The following is a 17,033-nucleotide window of genomic DNA, read 5'->3' as shown; positions in this document are numbered from 1 at the left end:
CCGCTTTAGTACTAAGCGCGCGCTCTCTAATCCTCTTATGTGACGTCGGTGAAATGGCGGAGCGGGATGGAAGCGACGTCTGTCAGAGCTCAAGCCAAGGTGAGCATTTATTTACTTCACGTAAAGTTTGTCCAAAATTACTATCAGCGCTTCCAAACCTTTATCTGTTTTTAAAGCTGCTCGGTTCAACCTGTCACAATATAAAACACTTTTACCTCAGAAAGCAGCGCGCGCCGGTCATAGGAAAAGGATTACGTTAAATCATTAAATCAGCCTAAACGCTTGAGCCAAAGTAATGCCATCGGGTGTTTATATCTCCAAGGTTAAAACATTGGTTTATGTTTTGATATGATGCTGTTTAATTCGTTTATACTCTTTTAAACGCAGTTGAAGCAGTTTTGAGCTGAGCACCTGTTACATCTTGCAAGTTTAGGCTACAGTATATATGTTGTATTGGACTCGTGTTGTTGTGTTATTTGTAACGTTACAGCCAAGTAAATATCGCCCTAAAGTCCCAGGTGTAATCCTCCTTTCTTTATTTGTTTAGTTTGTTACATAAATATGTTGGTGAGGGAATCGCATTGTATTTACATTTAGATTAACGTACCCCGCCCACGTCATCTTCATACCCCTCTTATTTACTCTCATATTGTCTTTATTTGTCTAAATACTGGTGACTAATGTGTCCGATCCAACCCATATTACCTTTTGAAAATAGAAATGGGTTTTAAGAAACGAAAACCTGTAAGAAAAGCAAGGGGAAGTGTTTCTGAGTAGTTTTGTGTCTGCATTACACTGGTCCAAAGACAGACTCAATGTAGGTCAGACTGATATTTGTTAATTTCTAGATTAACCAATCTTGCAGATTAACAGAGATTACTTGGCCTTTGTGGTTACAACATCTAAGCTTTGTCAGTAGATTCTAGCCACAGACAACAACGGTTTTACTGGTTAAAGTGTAAGGTTACTGTCTTTCTTTGGGCTGGAGGGGCAAAGAGCAGATTCCTGTGCCTTCTCAGTTATGAATTTAGTAAAGTAAGAGCGAGTAGTTTTTTTTAATCAACTTTTTATTGTCTTTTAGATTGATAGTGTGTGTTTTTGACATGTATGGATGGATATACTGATAAATATAGATCACTGTTATAAATATGAAGACATTTGATTATTTTGATTATATTTAATTATTATCAGCATCAGTTCATAACCTACTTTATTTACTGATCAGTAGAAGCTTTCAATGAATAGTTCACCAAAAATGAAAACTTTACCCACACTCATGCAGTCCAAGATTAAGTTTGTTTCTTCATCAGAACAGATCACTTGCGCACCAATGGAAGTAAATGGGTGCCTTCATTGATTAAAAACATCACAATAATCCACAAACTTCAGTCCATCAATTAACATCTTGTGAAGTGAAAAGATTTAGTTTTAATTTTAGACCATTGCTTCCAGGGTCCTCTATCCATTGCTTCTTATGGCCAGAAGTTATGATTCAAAGTTAAAACATCATAATGGTGAATCTGTTTCTTACAAACACACAGCTTTTCACTTCTCAAGACATTAATTGGTGGACTGGAGTGGTGTTGATTACTGTGATGTTTTTATCAGCTGTTTGGACTCTCATTCTGACGGCACCCATTCACTGCGGAGGATCCATTGGTGAGCAAGTGATGTAATGCTACATTTCTCCAAATCTGTTTTGATGAAAAAATAAACTATAAAGAAATTGTTTTTGTATGTGACTGAAGCTTGACTATGAGAATCCATGATGACGCCTTCATTGTATGTATCCCCTGCTTCCTGAATATTTGAATGATTTAGCATGAGCCCGACCTTTCCATTTATGAGTGCTAAATGCAAATTCTTATTTATTTGCTTTAGACAGTAAGCAGTATAAATAGTGGCACATATGTATTAATGCTTATTCAGTGTTCCCAGATGTCACATGCTCTGAAATGCATGCAATTCATATAGACAAATGTGGATAATTTTTAAACAAGCTGATAACCTCACTTTCAGCATTTGAATATTCTATTTAATATTTACCAATAAAGACAGATGGTTATTTTATTGCAAGAACGTTTGCTTGTGCAGTTTTATGGATTTAGTACACATACAATTATCAGGTATTGGCTTATTCATGCAACATGCATCAAAGTTTAATGCTACAGTGCATGTTAAGTGTCTCTTATAGAGGTAGAAATGTTAAAGACCATACATCAGGTTCAGAGCTATGAATATAATAAAAAAAATATATATTTTTTTCAGGTTAAGTAAGTTTTTATTCAAGTAAGAAGTATTACAGAAATTAAAGTAATCAAATGTAAATTTTATCAAAGGTAATTTCTGTAGTCTTCAGTAGGGCTGCAACTAACGATTATTTTGATAATCGATTAATCTGTCGATTATTTTTACGATTAATCGATTAATCGGTTTATGTACTTATATTTTAGTTTTTTCCATTTTTTCCCCAAGTAAATTATTAATAAATGGTCTTTATCATTCAGCATAGATTTAAGAGATTTTAACCATTTTGCACTGTCATATCCTCATCAAAAATATACCTGGAGTTGTTTTATTGTGTTAGTAATTCTTTTGTAGAACTCTTCTGCAATCAGAACACTGACCCATACTCTAGCAAATTTCACAAGGAGATTTCAAATAATGTTTTCACCATGGCAGTCCTTAGAGCTCCTAAAGTAGTTTAACATCCTGAACAAAGCTTTTGCTGTGAAATTGTAAACAATCCTTCAAAAAAAGTGCCAATGGCATGAAACCTGAATGGAACTCACAATTTAAAGTAAAATCCATCAGAAGGTTGTCCAGAAAAAAAATAGGACACACACAAAAAACCTGCTGTGTGAAAAAGAGCAGTGAATACTTAGAAAAAAAAGTGCATTTCAAATATCTACATTTACCTCTCTCATTCAGTCATAATTAGGCTGCACGACTGAATTTTGAACTGGTAAACGACAAACTGATCACAGAACATGTTTGTAAAGCTTTAAATGTTAACTGTTAAAAAGCAATGTTATCAGCTTTTACGACTAAACATTTGCAAACAACATTGTACTGGAGAATCTGCACAAATGAAAGTCTTAGGGGCCGTTCACAAATCGCGCCTAAAACGCGTGGAAAACGCTAGGCGCACCGCTTTCTCCTTCTTTCCAAAGCGCTCGCGCAGAAGCGCCCCTGAGGCGTCTGCCTTTGCTAAGCAACCTCCTTGCTCTCTCCTTGAAGACGCGGAAATTTCAGCAAAGGATAAATGGATTTGTAGCTCAAAAAAATCGCTTGCAGTAGCTCTGCTACTAAATTTATTTCAAAATGGAAATCCATATACAACTATGATCAGCTGTTCCTTTCATCTTGACTGAGCTTTTAACGTTGTTACGGGAAAGGATGAAGCTGATTGGTTAGTTCTTGTCACATGACCCGCGGTGCGGTTGCGGCATTCTGAAAAGTTTAAATGTTTTTAACTCGATGCGGTGCGGTGTTGGAAATAACGAACTTGAGCGCGCAAAAGACGCGATATGTGAACGTCCCCTTAAACAGTGCAGTAGTGCAGAGTTTACAGGTTACTCTTCTTTTTTAAAGGCTCAATGTAAAGTACTCCCACATCACGCTGAATGCTGCAGACATAGACATCATATGATGTCTATGGCCGCAGAGACGCTGCTCGGGGGGCACGTGACATAAAACAAGGCCAGCTATTGGCTATTCGCTACTTCTCCTGTTGTACTGGCTGAGTAAAACCTCCGGTGGCTCATTACTGCCACACTTTGGTCACCGCAGATTTGAAATATGCACGAAATGAGCCGCTTACGGCAAATAAAAGTTATTTAGCAACGAATCGATGACTAAATTAGTTGACAACTATTTTAATAATCGATTTTAATCGATTAAATCGATTCGTTGTTTCAGCTCTAGTCTTCACTGTAAAAAAGAAATACAAATGAATGCTACCATTTAAGTTATTAAATGTTTTCAGTCAAGAGCAGAAAGTGATTTTCTTTGTCTTTTGTTCTTTGATTAACATGACAGACATCAGCAGGAATATTGGACTATGGTCCCTTTAAGAGTTTATCCACGGACCCTGTATACTGTTAGACAACATACCTCCTCTTTCTCAAGTATTTAATGTTCCAAATCTGACTGTGTTAAACTGGATACTCGCCAAGATGGGCATTTTGACATAATTTTGTATGCATTTGAATGTTTTAGCATAGTGAGCCACTTATTTTGGTATTTGTGGCTCACAAGCTGTTTGCGACTGAGTGGGGCTTGTGCGCTCCACTAATATAGATCAGTGGTGGTGCGCGCGCTTTTGGTGTAAGCACGAAACCTGTGGGAATTACTAAAGTAATGTGTGATAAAAGCACCATTTAACCAGAGCGAATGAGAGTTGTGTGAGAGAGAAGAGAGCGAGAATGCGTGGCTGATGTTATTGCCTGTGCGGCTGGTAACAAAATGGATCTGCTCGAAATCGGAAAGAAGTGAGACTGATCCGGGCTGATCATGAGGAAAATCGTCCGATGACGATCCCTGGCCGATCCATCGGTGCATCTCTAAAAAAAAATAAAATAAATGTCTTGTCTCAAACCTGGTTTGAACTGTTAAAGTACAATAGGTAAAATTAACTATATTTCCAGCATTTTTTATTTTTTAATGTTTTAGCAAAATAATTAATCTTTTTGTTGCTTACTGTGTTTCTGCTTCTGTTTTTAAAATAACCATGATGTCTGCATCCATTATTGGTGCTTAATTGTCTTTATAGAGAAGCATTGCACACAGAAAGGGCTTGAATGAAACTCGTTTGGCTCTAGATAAAAAATATTAGAGGATTTACGCTGCTTCACACAGGCGGCGGTAGCCGGTGGAAAATCCTCCTATTACCCACTGCACAAAAAATGGTGTACTACAGTACATGTGACAAATAACAAATAATGTGTCATTTTTAACAATATTTAAATTAATTTTAATTACATAGGCTACTATTACATTCAATTACATATTAATATTATGCATTATAATATGAATTGTAAATTATGCAATATTACTGCATTTGAATGGTAGAGTTCTCCTTACTTTGTCATAAGTGTCTCTCTCATTGAATGGGACACAGATTTTACTGGAAAAATCTATATATTGAATAATATATGTCAAATAATGTTCTTCCTGCGGGGAAGCATTCTAGCCAGAAATAGTTTACTATGAATTAAATGGAAATTAAATTAAATACATTTAATTGTGTAACCAAAATATCAATAATGCCCAGAAAAAAAGAAGACAAAAAAATTTTGTGAGCATTAACCTATTTTGAAATGTGTATACTATTTCAGGCTGATCCTTCAGATGAGAGAGAAAATATGCATTCTTAAAGTCATAAAGTAGACATTGTCATATTCATCAACTTGAGTGCTCGCCCAAGTAAGTCTATGTGTGGGACGCATTAATATAACACTAAAAGATTATTACAATAAATGACCCTGATTGCTTGTGGTGTGAACTGCTCTGTTGTTTTGAAGCGCTTTTCACTTTATTTAGAAATGGTGCTGCTTTTGCCATTATGTCTTAAGGTCCTGGAACCAAAATAGGCTTGGTATAGTAGATTAAAGTAAAAGGAGAATTTACAGATGCAATCATTTGGTGGATATTAGTGGTTTAAGTCGACTTGGCACTGCATGTAAAAGGGGATCAAATAACAGTATTTCATTACTGCATCAGTTTTGTGTTTGTGAACTAAAGTCATGATGATTTTCAGTTTGCAGTAGGTCAAAGGTTGATCTTTAGGTGTCATGCACTTGTTGGCTGTAAACTATCAGCTGTTTCTCATTCATAAACACACACACACGCTCTTATCTCATGACAGTAAGGGGTGGGACACAAGCGATAACTGCTCTTATGGATTCAGTATTTCATCAGAATGATTCAAAACACAAACTTACTTTCCAGTTCATTGAAAGAGCTGGCTTTGTTTTTGCACATCGCCAGCAAAAACAACAGAATGGAAAGATGTTGTTGTACCCAGTCCTTTTGACTCAATACATTCAGTTTGAGCTCTTTTGATGTTCAACCACTGTTGGATGACTTGGCGATCATCCTGACCCATCCCTGGTGTGTGTATTTGTTTTTGGATTATATTATAGCCAGTCTGTAAACATATTTAAAATGTGGGACAACTGTCTTCAGGTGCCATCATATTTACCAATGTTTGGTGAATTTTCACGGGTGTGTTTCTAAGAATCAGCAGAATGTAGAATTTCATGCAAGGATGAAAGAGTTTACTATATAGATCTCACAGCAGATTCAAGTTGGTCAGTATTTGTTTGTGAACAATTGTAGGACGGGCAATAATTATTCTCTTTCCGGTTCATTTTTATCTCACCATTATGTGTGCCGTAACTGTCATGGTGTCTGTTTATCGGCTGGCTCACCTTGCAGGTCTTCATACTGAATATTTCAGTAGGAAACAGAGGACTGTGTGTGTGTGAGGCAGTGTTTCAGTGCATTTGTCAGTCTGTGGTACTCTCTCTATAAGGGCCTGTGAGAGAGCGAGAGAGAGTGTGAGAGAGAGAGACAGACAGTGTCAGCATCAGCAACTAGAGCAGCCGTGTCTCTCAGGCTTAAGGAGGAAGAGATCCGGCTGCTTCTGTGGATTACAGGAGCATCAGTAAGTCGGGTTGGACTGGAAGTAGTTTTGACTCATCTCTTTTTTTCCTTTCAATCTGTCTTGTCACGTCTTCCAGCTGTTACTGTGTTCGTTACTCTTCCTACTAAGTGCTGTATCATCTAAGATCATTCAGAGGAGATGCGTGGGGTGCTAGCTGTTAGCAGTGTTGGGTGCTGAAAGAGAGAGGCACAGGAGAAGAGAGGAGGATGCCGGCCCCCCTCAGGATGAGGAGGAGGGGGGCCTGCAGGTCAGCTATCCCGTCTCTCTCCACCATCGCTGAGGAAGAAGAGGGACAGCGGAGCTGCAAGAGACGAGGGAAAGGAGGAGGTACGTGGGAGGTCAGGATAGGAAAGATTAAAAAGGCTGATGTAAATCTCTCTGGGGTTTTGGTGTCAGGGGTGCTAAGCTAATACCTAGCCTATTAAGTGATCCATGTGTTTGCTTGTTTTGTAGTTGGTAAAAGTTAAATTTAACTGTGTATCATCCGATGACGGCATAGCAGTGCAGGGTTAGTGATGTGCAAACATTGCTAAATATATATATATATATATATATATATATATATATATATATATATATATTTTGGGTGGAAACGGTACGCAAAAATCACGGTTCGGTACGTACCTCGGTTTTAAAGTCACGGTTCGGTTCATTTTCGGTACAGTAAGGGAAAGAAATGCAAACATTAAACTTTGTTATATATATATATATATAAAATAAAAATAAAAAAAGAATAAGAAATAAAATACTGCTGCAAAGTTCTCCACTAAATAAAATACTCTGTCTCAAACCAATATCATATAATAAAATTGAATGAAAAATATAAATAAATAACTATGATTACAGTGCAGCATTACCAATCCCAGCTTGTAGGCCTGCTCATATTTAAAATATATATATAACTTTTCCAAAGTGTAAAGTTCAGCATCAACAGTTTCAGTTTTTAGACCTGCTCAGATTTCGTTATAGCGTTTAAATGCCGACGGGAGTTGCGTTTGAATTACAATCTTTTTTTTTCCTAGTTGTAGTGATGTTCACACTCGCGTGATGCCTTTTGAAAACCTTAGGCCTGTGACACACTGGCATATTGCACCTGTCAAACACTGTCTATCAGTAGGCTTTATATTTATGCTCAACATGAAGTATAGATATTGTTGTAGTGAAGACAAGATCCTGGTCTGTCGGTGCCTCGTCGGTCTCCCTCTTTGTCACCTACAGTAGCAGCAGCGTGTCAGCGCCGCGTCAGGCACCATTCTGGTGTGTAAAGACACAGAAAATGCGAAGCAGGTGTCACGCAACTGACAAACAGCAGAAACGCCACGCTCACGCCACGCAGCCAGTGTGTCACCGGCCTTAGAATCAGCTGCAGGGCGGGATTTGCGCTGAACGCGAAGACTTCCGCCACTTAATATGTTCGTTTGGAAACACGAAAATGTATATGTTCCGCAAACAAAATATTGCATTCGGTCATTCGGTACACACGTGCACCGTACCGAAAGCCCTGTACCGAAACGGTCCGGTACGATATATATATATATATATATATTATAAAAACCAAATTCTCTTAGTGAGAATTCATGACAAACTTTTAAGAGCCCTGATTCAGTCACTAAATGTGCGTAAGGAAAGTGTGGCCTTAATACTCTGTAGCTAATGGCTTCGTACTGGCAGTTTTTTTCTTTCTTTTTTTTGTCTGAGTCTTAAAACTTAAGACAGCAATTTTGAGCATCATAGGTGTTATGCTTAAAAGTGCATTCTAGTTAGCAGCAAGGACCCTGTGTTCTGAACTACTAATTCTATGACTACGACCTAAAATACATAGTGTTTAGTTAGATAATTGTGAGCGTCAGCATCACATGCATTTCACTGAAGTGGAGAAAACAACATTTATCAGTCTTGAGTGTCTGTTTTAACACTGCTTGTACTGAAAATAAAAATATTTTTGCTCTCTTTTTCTGTTGGGAGTGGCTGTTTTGCCCTACCCATTGCTATTGGCAGATGACTGACAAGTTGGACAGGATGGCCTGGGCTGTGGGTGGGGTCACATGACCACTGGGAAGTGGATTGTAAACAACTGACTGAAAGGATCCACATAGAGGTGGATGGGACTGTTCGGACTAAGGCAGAAGGTTTTGCATTTGAATAAGGGATATAGGTTAATGCTCACATTCAGTAGTTTCCTTTGTAGATCTGAATTGACATATCTCTTTATATGAGGAATCACTTTTATGTAAGCTTTCTTATGCAATTAGCCTAAACCTCCTTACAATTAAAATGTAAAGCAAACGTACTTAAACATGTGAGGTCTGACTCCAACTTTGACTTTTCACATGCTCAGATTTGGGTCACAAGACTGTTCTCAGCTGGGCCAAAAATCCCTCTGAACTCAAAACACTGCTTCCTCACTGGTGTAGGCATTACACACATACACTTCTTAGGCTACTTTTTTGGTTTTTTTTTGTGGGGTTCTTGTAACTCCGAGATGGAGAAATGGATCCAGTTCCAGTCACTGTTTTTTTTTTTCATTTAAGTGGCTTCTATCAGTTTTATGTTCTGGGTGTGCCACAAAGGCTGTGCTCTGCAAAAGAATAAAGCATTCAAAGGAGGGATGTGTAAGGATAGTCAACTAGTAATTCAGTAGTCAGTTAGTGAGTATTCAATGTTTTGTTTGTCTGAACTTTAGTGCACTATTAAACTGTCGGCACAATTGAATTTGTTTATTAAATAATATCTTATGTTGTTTTTATAATTTTTTTGTTGTTACTATGGTTACAACCATTTGTGTTGTTTATCATGTTTATCAAACACATTATGCATGTGTTTTTAAGTCCTGTCAGTTTGAGCGAGAGAGCGAGAGAGAGCGAGAGAGAGCGAGAGAGAGCGAGAGAGAGAGAGAGCGAGAGAGAGCGAGAGCGAGAGAGAGCGAGAGCGAGCGAGAGCGAGCCCTGGCCGCACGCTCACAGTCTTCTAACAACCCGAGCGCTGTCTTGCTCTCTCTCCCTCGCGCATATTAATCAATTGACATGATGGTGTCGATGTTTAAATCATTTAAAATGAGAATGTAAGTGTGCTCACCCCGTTTTTGTTTCTAAGAAAAAATTGGATTAGATTTCATATCGCAATATATATCGCAGAAAAATAAAATATCGCAATGTCATTTTTTCCCAATATCGTGCAGCCCCCAATAATAAATATAATGAAATAATTTAGTTTAGGCTATGCATAGTGCCTAGACCTGCCAACAAATGCTTATTGTTAAAAGACAACAAAACAATCCTTAGACATAGACCATAACTGAATCACACCGGCTCCCTCAGAATCAACTGACCAACCAATCTCCTGCGGCTGCTTCTCTTTCTCTCTGCTAAAATATCTCTATGGGGATTGATATTGTTTTAGAATATGCCTATTATAGAGATCGGTTATATTATTGGTAAAGAATAAAGAGTAGTGATAAGCTTGCTAAGTTAACCATTTCTTGTATTTTGCTTGTTCACTCTAGCTAGACTACAGTTCTCCATAGCAAACCAAAATATCCCCTTTCCTTTACCTCAAGAAAACTTAGCTAAAGGTGAGCAGGTAATTAAAAGCAATGTACAATTTCACTCCACAAATATCACAACATTTACCAATCTTCCTTTCACCATAAGCATGTGTATCGGTGTGTGTGTGCGGGAGGGTGCATAGCGAGGTCAGACCAAACTAGAGTAAGGACGAGACGAGATTAACTCCTCCAGTTACTTCCAGCGCTCCGGTCTGCAACGCTCTGAAAGCTGCCAGTTCACACCAATGCAACGAAACCTCATCTTGATAGCACGACTCTTTGTACTTCTGTCCAACTTACGATTTTTTCGGCTATTTTTTGTAGCTGGATATATATCATTTGTCGCGTCTAAATATGAATGAGGATACGGTTGTTGATAAATCGAATTGTTATTGTTGTTCTTATTATCATTTGGGGGGGGGGGGGGCTTAGGAACATTTTGGGGTAGCTTTAGCCCCACTAAAATAGGCTTAACGACGTTCCTGGTGTTAACTGAAGGCAAATTTGAATGATGCACTATTTGAATTTAATAAAGTACAATTGACCATGACATCCTCACCTTATCTTATTCCAGAAAAGTCACTCACCCAATGCTGTTGGGGTTGGGGTGAGGGGGCATCTGAACTAGTTGATGCACAAAATCAGCACCCCTATGAAGAGGTTAACTGGTATTTTAAAAATACTAATCTTAAATGTTTTAAAATACAAATTAAATTTGATATGTATTTTAAATACACCTGAGATACTGCCCGTCCCTGCTTGCATATTTGTTTTTGTCATTTCACATTGTTTTAATGGATCATTACCCTGAATGTCAGGTGGTGTAAAATTCTTCAGATGTTGTCTACCACACTCCATAATAAAAGAATGGATTTAATTGGGTCCCGTTTGATTTGTCTTGTACTGGTAGGTGAGGGTAAGGCTCCTCTGTTCTTTCTCCCCCTCTCTGTAAGTGTAACATTAGCTGCCGCAAAGCTGCTCAGATCTCTGGGCCTTCCCACCCCAATACACACACACATCCTGGTGCCATGTGGAGAATTGCACACTAATCGCTAATCTCTCTCTCTCTTTAATCTTGTAATTGTTCTGTACTGCACACACTGCAATTACACACACACACAATTGTTATCCATAATCTCACATTTACACTCTCAAAAAGGGGGATCTACTATCTCCTTTCAATCAGTCTAAGATTGAAGGTGTTGGGTCGAAGTCCAGTTTTTCCTCGTCCTTGTCTCAATATTCCTCTTTATTTGACCATGAATGAGCATACACATTATCATCAGCCTATAATGGATGTTGCATCCTTTGAACTTTGTGTAAGCACGAGGTTGTGTCTGATGTATTGGATTAGGATGGCTTCCTTGGTGATGTAGACACAAGGTTGGCATGAGGTTTTCCAGAATATTCCAAAATTATGAGTGAGATTCAAGGTAAGAGCTGTCATTGATGTGCAGTTCACTGTTTCCTAGACTAGATGTTTTTAAGCTTTTTAATGCTAAAATTCCCTAAAATATGATCCTCTTTGCAAGCAAACAGTGTAAAGGCATTCAATAAAAACAGATGGTACAGACATCAGCATTTAGCTTTTGTTTTTGAATTTGGTTGAAACTACATAGAACTGGCATAAATGAAAACATTAACTGTAATTATGTGAAATTAAAGGCAACAACTGCATAGTTCTACAATTCCAAACAACACAATCAACACATGCTCAATAAGATGTTTCTTAATCAGCATTCAGTGTTTTTGAATTTGGCTTTAAATAAAAAATGGTCTTTACCAGTGAGACTAAATAAAAGTATGCTATATAAATACATTATTCCAAAATGTTAAAATCAAATAATGTTGGTGCGAATAAAACAAAGATGCAAAGTGTTTCATTCATCCAATTAAAAAAAAACAATTAGGGTAATGATTCACATCTATTTTTTTACTTGAGCCAATGAAAAATAAGTAACTATTGTCTCAAAAAAATATAGATGTAAATCATTACCCTAAATTTTTTTAATTGGATAAATGAAACCCTTTTTTTCAGTGTGCTACAGCAGGTGATTTTAAAATCAAATTCAGTCTATGTAATTTTAAGGTAAAATAGAAATAATCCTATACAGAACTGACGTTTACTTCTGGCTTTTCAAACGTGTATGCAAGGTCTACTTGATGGAAAAACAAAAAAAAGCATTTCAGTTTTGTCACAGTTTAATCAGTTTCGTTTCTCATCCATGACAAGAGATGTTGAGCTGAATATCGCTTCACTGTCTCCGCTTGTGCAGGGACAGGTACAGTAGCTAAGCTCGCGCAGCTTCAGTGACTTCAGTGAGCGCAGGGAAAAAGGGTCTTATTTGAGCGCCAGTACACCAACGGCTGATCGCTTCCTGCTATCAGTGCCTCAGACATGTAACTCTGCACTTCCAGTGCTGAACGGCTGCCCGTGTCCTACGCACAGATTTCGAAATACCGTATTTTCCGGACTATAAGTCACACTTTTTTTCATAGTTTGGCTGGTCCTTCGACTTATAGTCAGGTGCGACTTATTTATCAAAATTAATTTGACATGAACCAAGATAAATGAAACCAAGAGAAAACATTACCGTCTACAGCCGCTCTATGCTGCTCAGTGCTCCTGTAGTCTACAATGAAGACATAGAGCGCCCTCTCGCGGCTCTTGGTTCTTGGTTCTAAATAAATGCGACTTATAGTCCAGTGCGACTTATATATGTTTTTTTTCCTCATCATGACGTATTTTTGGACTGATGCGACTTATACTCAAGTGCGGCTTATAGTCCGAAAAATACGGTACTTCCACACAAATGACATAGCGAATAATTACAATGTAGTCTGTGCACGCGGACGCGCTTCCGGAAAAATCGGCCGAAAAAAAGACTGAAAACCGATCTATGGCCGGTCAACCGGTGCATCCCTAATAAAAAGGGCAATTGTGACTGATACCTCACAATTCTGAATTAAAATTGAGTTTACATTTCAGAATTCAAGAAAAAATAAGTCTGAATTGTGAAATAATGATTCGTAATATATATTTTTTATCCTTTATATAATTTTCTTTTTTTTTATTACATATTGGAAAACATTTATAGTGCTTTTCACTTGTTTTTACACTTTTTTTTTTTTTTTTTAATTGAAGTATTTGATTATTTGTTGCTTTTTAAATGGTCCACTTCAAAAACTCCTGTCCTAAAGAAGTGAACTGATTTCTTTGGTCTTGTTCAATTCAATTCAATTCAAGTTTATTTGTATAGTGCTTTTTACAATACAAATCGTTACAAAGCAACTTTGTAGAAAATTATGTTTCTACAATATTTAGTAATATCTTATAAGTGGTGACTGTCAGTTTGTGCAGTCCAGTCATGGTCATGAATGCATGAAGCTTTTCTGCATCAGAAACAGATAACATGTTTCGTAGCTTGGCAATGTTTCTAAGATGGAAGAATGCAGTTTTTGTAACATGGGAAATATGATTTTCAAAAGACAAATTGCTGTCTAATATAACACCCAGATTTCTTGTGCAGGCTAATTAAGGACAACAGAATTAATTCAGGTTTAACTGTGCCATGTGAAGACGTTTGCCATTTAGCTGTATTAAAGATTTGCTGGCTAGAGGAGGTGGAGACTTGTTATTGGTTCCGTTTAATTTCAGATGTTACTCTGCTCACCAACAAGTGAACTCTAGGTCAGCAACACTAGGCTTCAACTCTGACATTTGCCTGTAAAGTTGGATTTTCTGACACCTGGGAAACAGGAAGACTTTGCAGTGCTTCTTTGAGCATACTGTTATTTATGAAGCATTAATCCTAATCTCAGATATTATTTTGGATAGTTGGTGTGCAATTTGGGATTTCGTTTAACAGTTTGTTTAAGCTGGTATACAAGCGCTCTGTTTTAACAGGTTTCTCCTTCTCCTTCCTCCTTCAATGTATTATCTTGTGTAACAAAAGCAGGCTCCTGATTTACATAGCATTTATCCAATGTTTTGTCTCAAACCAAGGCAGTTCAGCTTTGCTGCACACACTGGCATGGAAACTGTTCACAGCAGAGCCAAGATGGAAAACATTGACAGCAGTAGAAAATAAGAAGGGCTACTACTAGAATGTCACTCTGTATATGTGTCTGTTTGTATTTTAGTTTGCTATCTGTCTGTGCTATCTGTTATCTATCTGTCTGTGCTTATTTGTATCAGATAGCCCGAATAGAGGATGTTTCCTTAAATCCTCCATAACCTACATAATCTGCTGTACAAACTCACTGCAGCACACTATGAATTTTTTTTTGGATAATTTGGTTGCATTTACTTCGAAATAAATTCTGCGGAAGCTTGTTTTTGCCACAGAATAAAAAGGTTTTTATCTCACAATTCTAAAATATAACATGCAAGATGAGATCTGAACTCAGAATAGCAAAATATAAACTCAATTGCAAGGAAAAAAAGTCTGAATTGTGTGAAAATGCCAAGCACAGTCCCCTTATTGATTGATTTTGATTTATTTGTATTCCCTCGCACAAATGGGCTTTCATGAGAGTCAGTATGCACTAACAACACTTCTTGGACTTTGATTTACTAACTAGCTATGTTTTTTTAAACAAAGCCTGTATCCCATCATATCTAAATCCCTGTTCTTCATTAGTTTATTTGTTGGCTATGCAACTGTTCTAAAGTATGTTACTACCTTAATATAATTTCCTTAACGCTGATTGCCGCTGTAGGTGGTTGTTGTCTGTGTACTCCTCCTGTTTATTCTGTACTCCCGTCATAACATACTTAACCAGCCTGCACAACCCGGCATTCAGGACACAGATTAGTAAAATAATCTGGCATGGGCCTCAGAGCAAAGGTTCATGAACTGGTACCAATTTATTTCCTATACTGGAATGTAGGTCTGTGATGGTGGCAGATTTTTACCATCGCAGCGCAGTGGTAATGGACCAACAACCACTGGTGACGCGGTGTTTATATATACACAAACATATATATTAAAGCTGCCTTAAAACTGTGCATGCATGTAATATATGTATGGTTGGGTACCGAAACCGAACCGAATAAGAACACAGATTTCGGTGCCTCATTTCAGTGCCTCTTAAATGCCTGAGCGATCGATTGAAATATTTGTCCTGGTTCTCCGAAATGTACACAAGAATCATGTCGCTAGGCTTTTTTAGCGGGGCTATAGCATTTAGCTCCATAAACTGTACACAAATTCGCTGTACACAAGACTGCTTGTGCATTCAACAATCTCACTAGATTATTAAAAATTAATGGCAAAATTAATGTTTGGAAATGTAAACTGATATTTCCTACTGACATACTACAGCAGAAGATATAAATAACTGGTTTAAAATACTTTTTTGGGGTGAAAATACTAATCTGCCTAAGACTGTACTTTACAAATGACATTGTTGCTACTTTATAAAGAATGAACATACAGTCATTCACAGAACTGATTTAAGACAGTGACAGACAGCACTAATTTTAACTAAATATCAGAGTGACTGACAGAGATACAATAGAAACATTGTGTGTGGTTTTGTATTAAATAATGACCCAGATCATGAAATACATTTATTAGCCTTAGAGTAAGGGAAGCTTGGGAAATGAAAGCATCCAAGGAGCGTGTGAATGCTATGGATTTATTTTAAATCTTTTTAATGTTCTTTAATGTTATCCTTTTTAGGCTTTATTGATTTATTTATTTATTTTTATAGAAATATCGATTCAGGCACCGGTATAGTTTTAAAAGTATGGAAATGGCACCGGTATCGTATAAAACCCAATCGATACCCAACCCTAAATATGTTACTGTGCATGCATGTAATATTTATATACGTCTCTGAAATTAGTCCAACACTGTCTCACTCATCTAACACACCCAATTTACACACCCAAAGAAATAATACAGTTAGCAAAAAAGTACCCTAAATAAAAAAGTAATTATCATTATACTCATTACTCGTTATAATCAGTAATGGTACACTGGATGCGGCACAACACATGACAAATCCCCACAGTATACTGCCTCGTCCTATTTATGAGGTACTGACACAGAGTTCAAATGTCTTATGTAGATACTAGACAGACAAAACCTGTTGCAACACGATGGTGTTGCATCTGGTGAAGACACCGTTCACTGTTCTGCCACCAAGCAAATGGAATATTCCCATCGAGGTCCATCGCCAAACACAAAATTAATTTGCTGAATGCATAAACTGTTTTCCTGTTGAAAACAGTTTATGTTTCCTGTTTATCATGATAGTGAAAATACACTCTCGCTGGAGATTATTAAACAGTCAGGGATGAAATAAGAACAAGAAACTAATTACAGGCAATTGGACTAAAAACTACAATAAATAATACATTGTGTAAATTAATTAGTCTTTACTGTTTAAGCAGTGAGAGATTTTTCTCTTACTGTTGTTTGATTAAAACAAACCACAGAAAGGATTAATATTGGACAGCTTCCCCTTTAAGATCGAAGTCCGGATCCAATATACTCTAACACATGCACTTTTTCTTGCAACTGTTAACGTTCCCTTAAGACCTAAATGACTGAGTTTATGAGGATAGCCAATAAATCAGCAAAAATTGCTCACAAGTTCTATTAGCCCCTGGTGCGTGGCTTACACACTCCTCTCACACAGAAACCTAGACAGCGCACACATAGCTCTGTTGTTTGTGTTGCAATGGCCTAAATTGAGTTTTCAACTGCAGTGCTTAAAAACGTGATGTGAGTGTGCATGCTGTTTTTCATGTTTCTGCCTGCATCCCCGTGTAATACATGCAAGACTGCCGTCATTCAGTTGATTAAA

At 37.4% G+C, this 17,033-nt stretch overlaps 1 protein-coding gene across 8 annotated transcripts in view; it reads left to right on the top strand.

The window, feature by feature from the left end:
* LOC132129149 (ensconsin-like) overlaps positions 1 to 17,033 on the top strand; it is a 34,303-nt gene continuing 17,270 nt past the window's right edge. The window contains exon 1 of one of the 8 annotated variants that reach the window (XM_059540621.1): positions 1 to 99. In XM_059540621.1, coding sequence (XP_059396604.1) covers positions 54 to 99 — 46 coding nt within the window. In that variant the 5' untranslated portion in view covers positions 1 to 53. Of the gene's footprint in view, positions 100 to 6,656; positions 6,998 to 17,033 lie in introns of those variants that run through there. The other 7 variants (XM_059540619.1, XM_059540620.1, XM_059540623.1 and 4 more) reach the window with 7 other exon arrangements.

The sequence above is a fragment of the Carassius carassius genome, chromosome 46 (genome assembly GCF_963082965.1).
Source record: "Carassius carassius chromosome 46, fCarCar2.1, whole genome shotgun sequence".
Lineage (NCBI taxonomy): Eukaryota > Metazoa > Chordata > Actinopteri > Cypriniformes > Cyprinidae > Carassius > Carassius carassius.
Note: the sequence above shows the minus strand (reverse complement) of the source record. Positions and strands in the feature narration are given on the sequence as shown.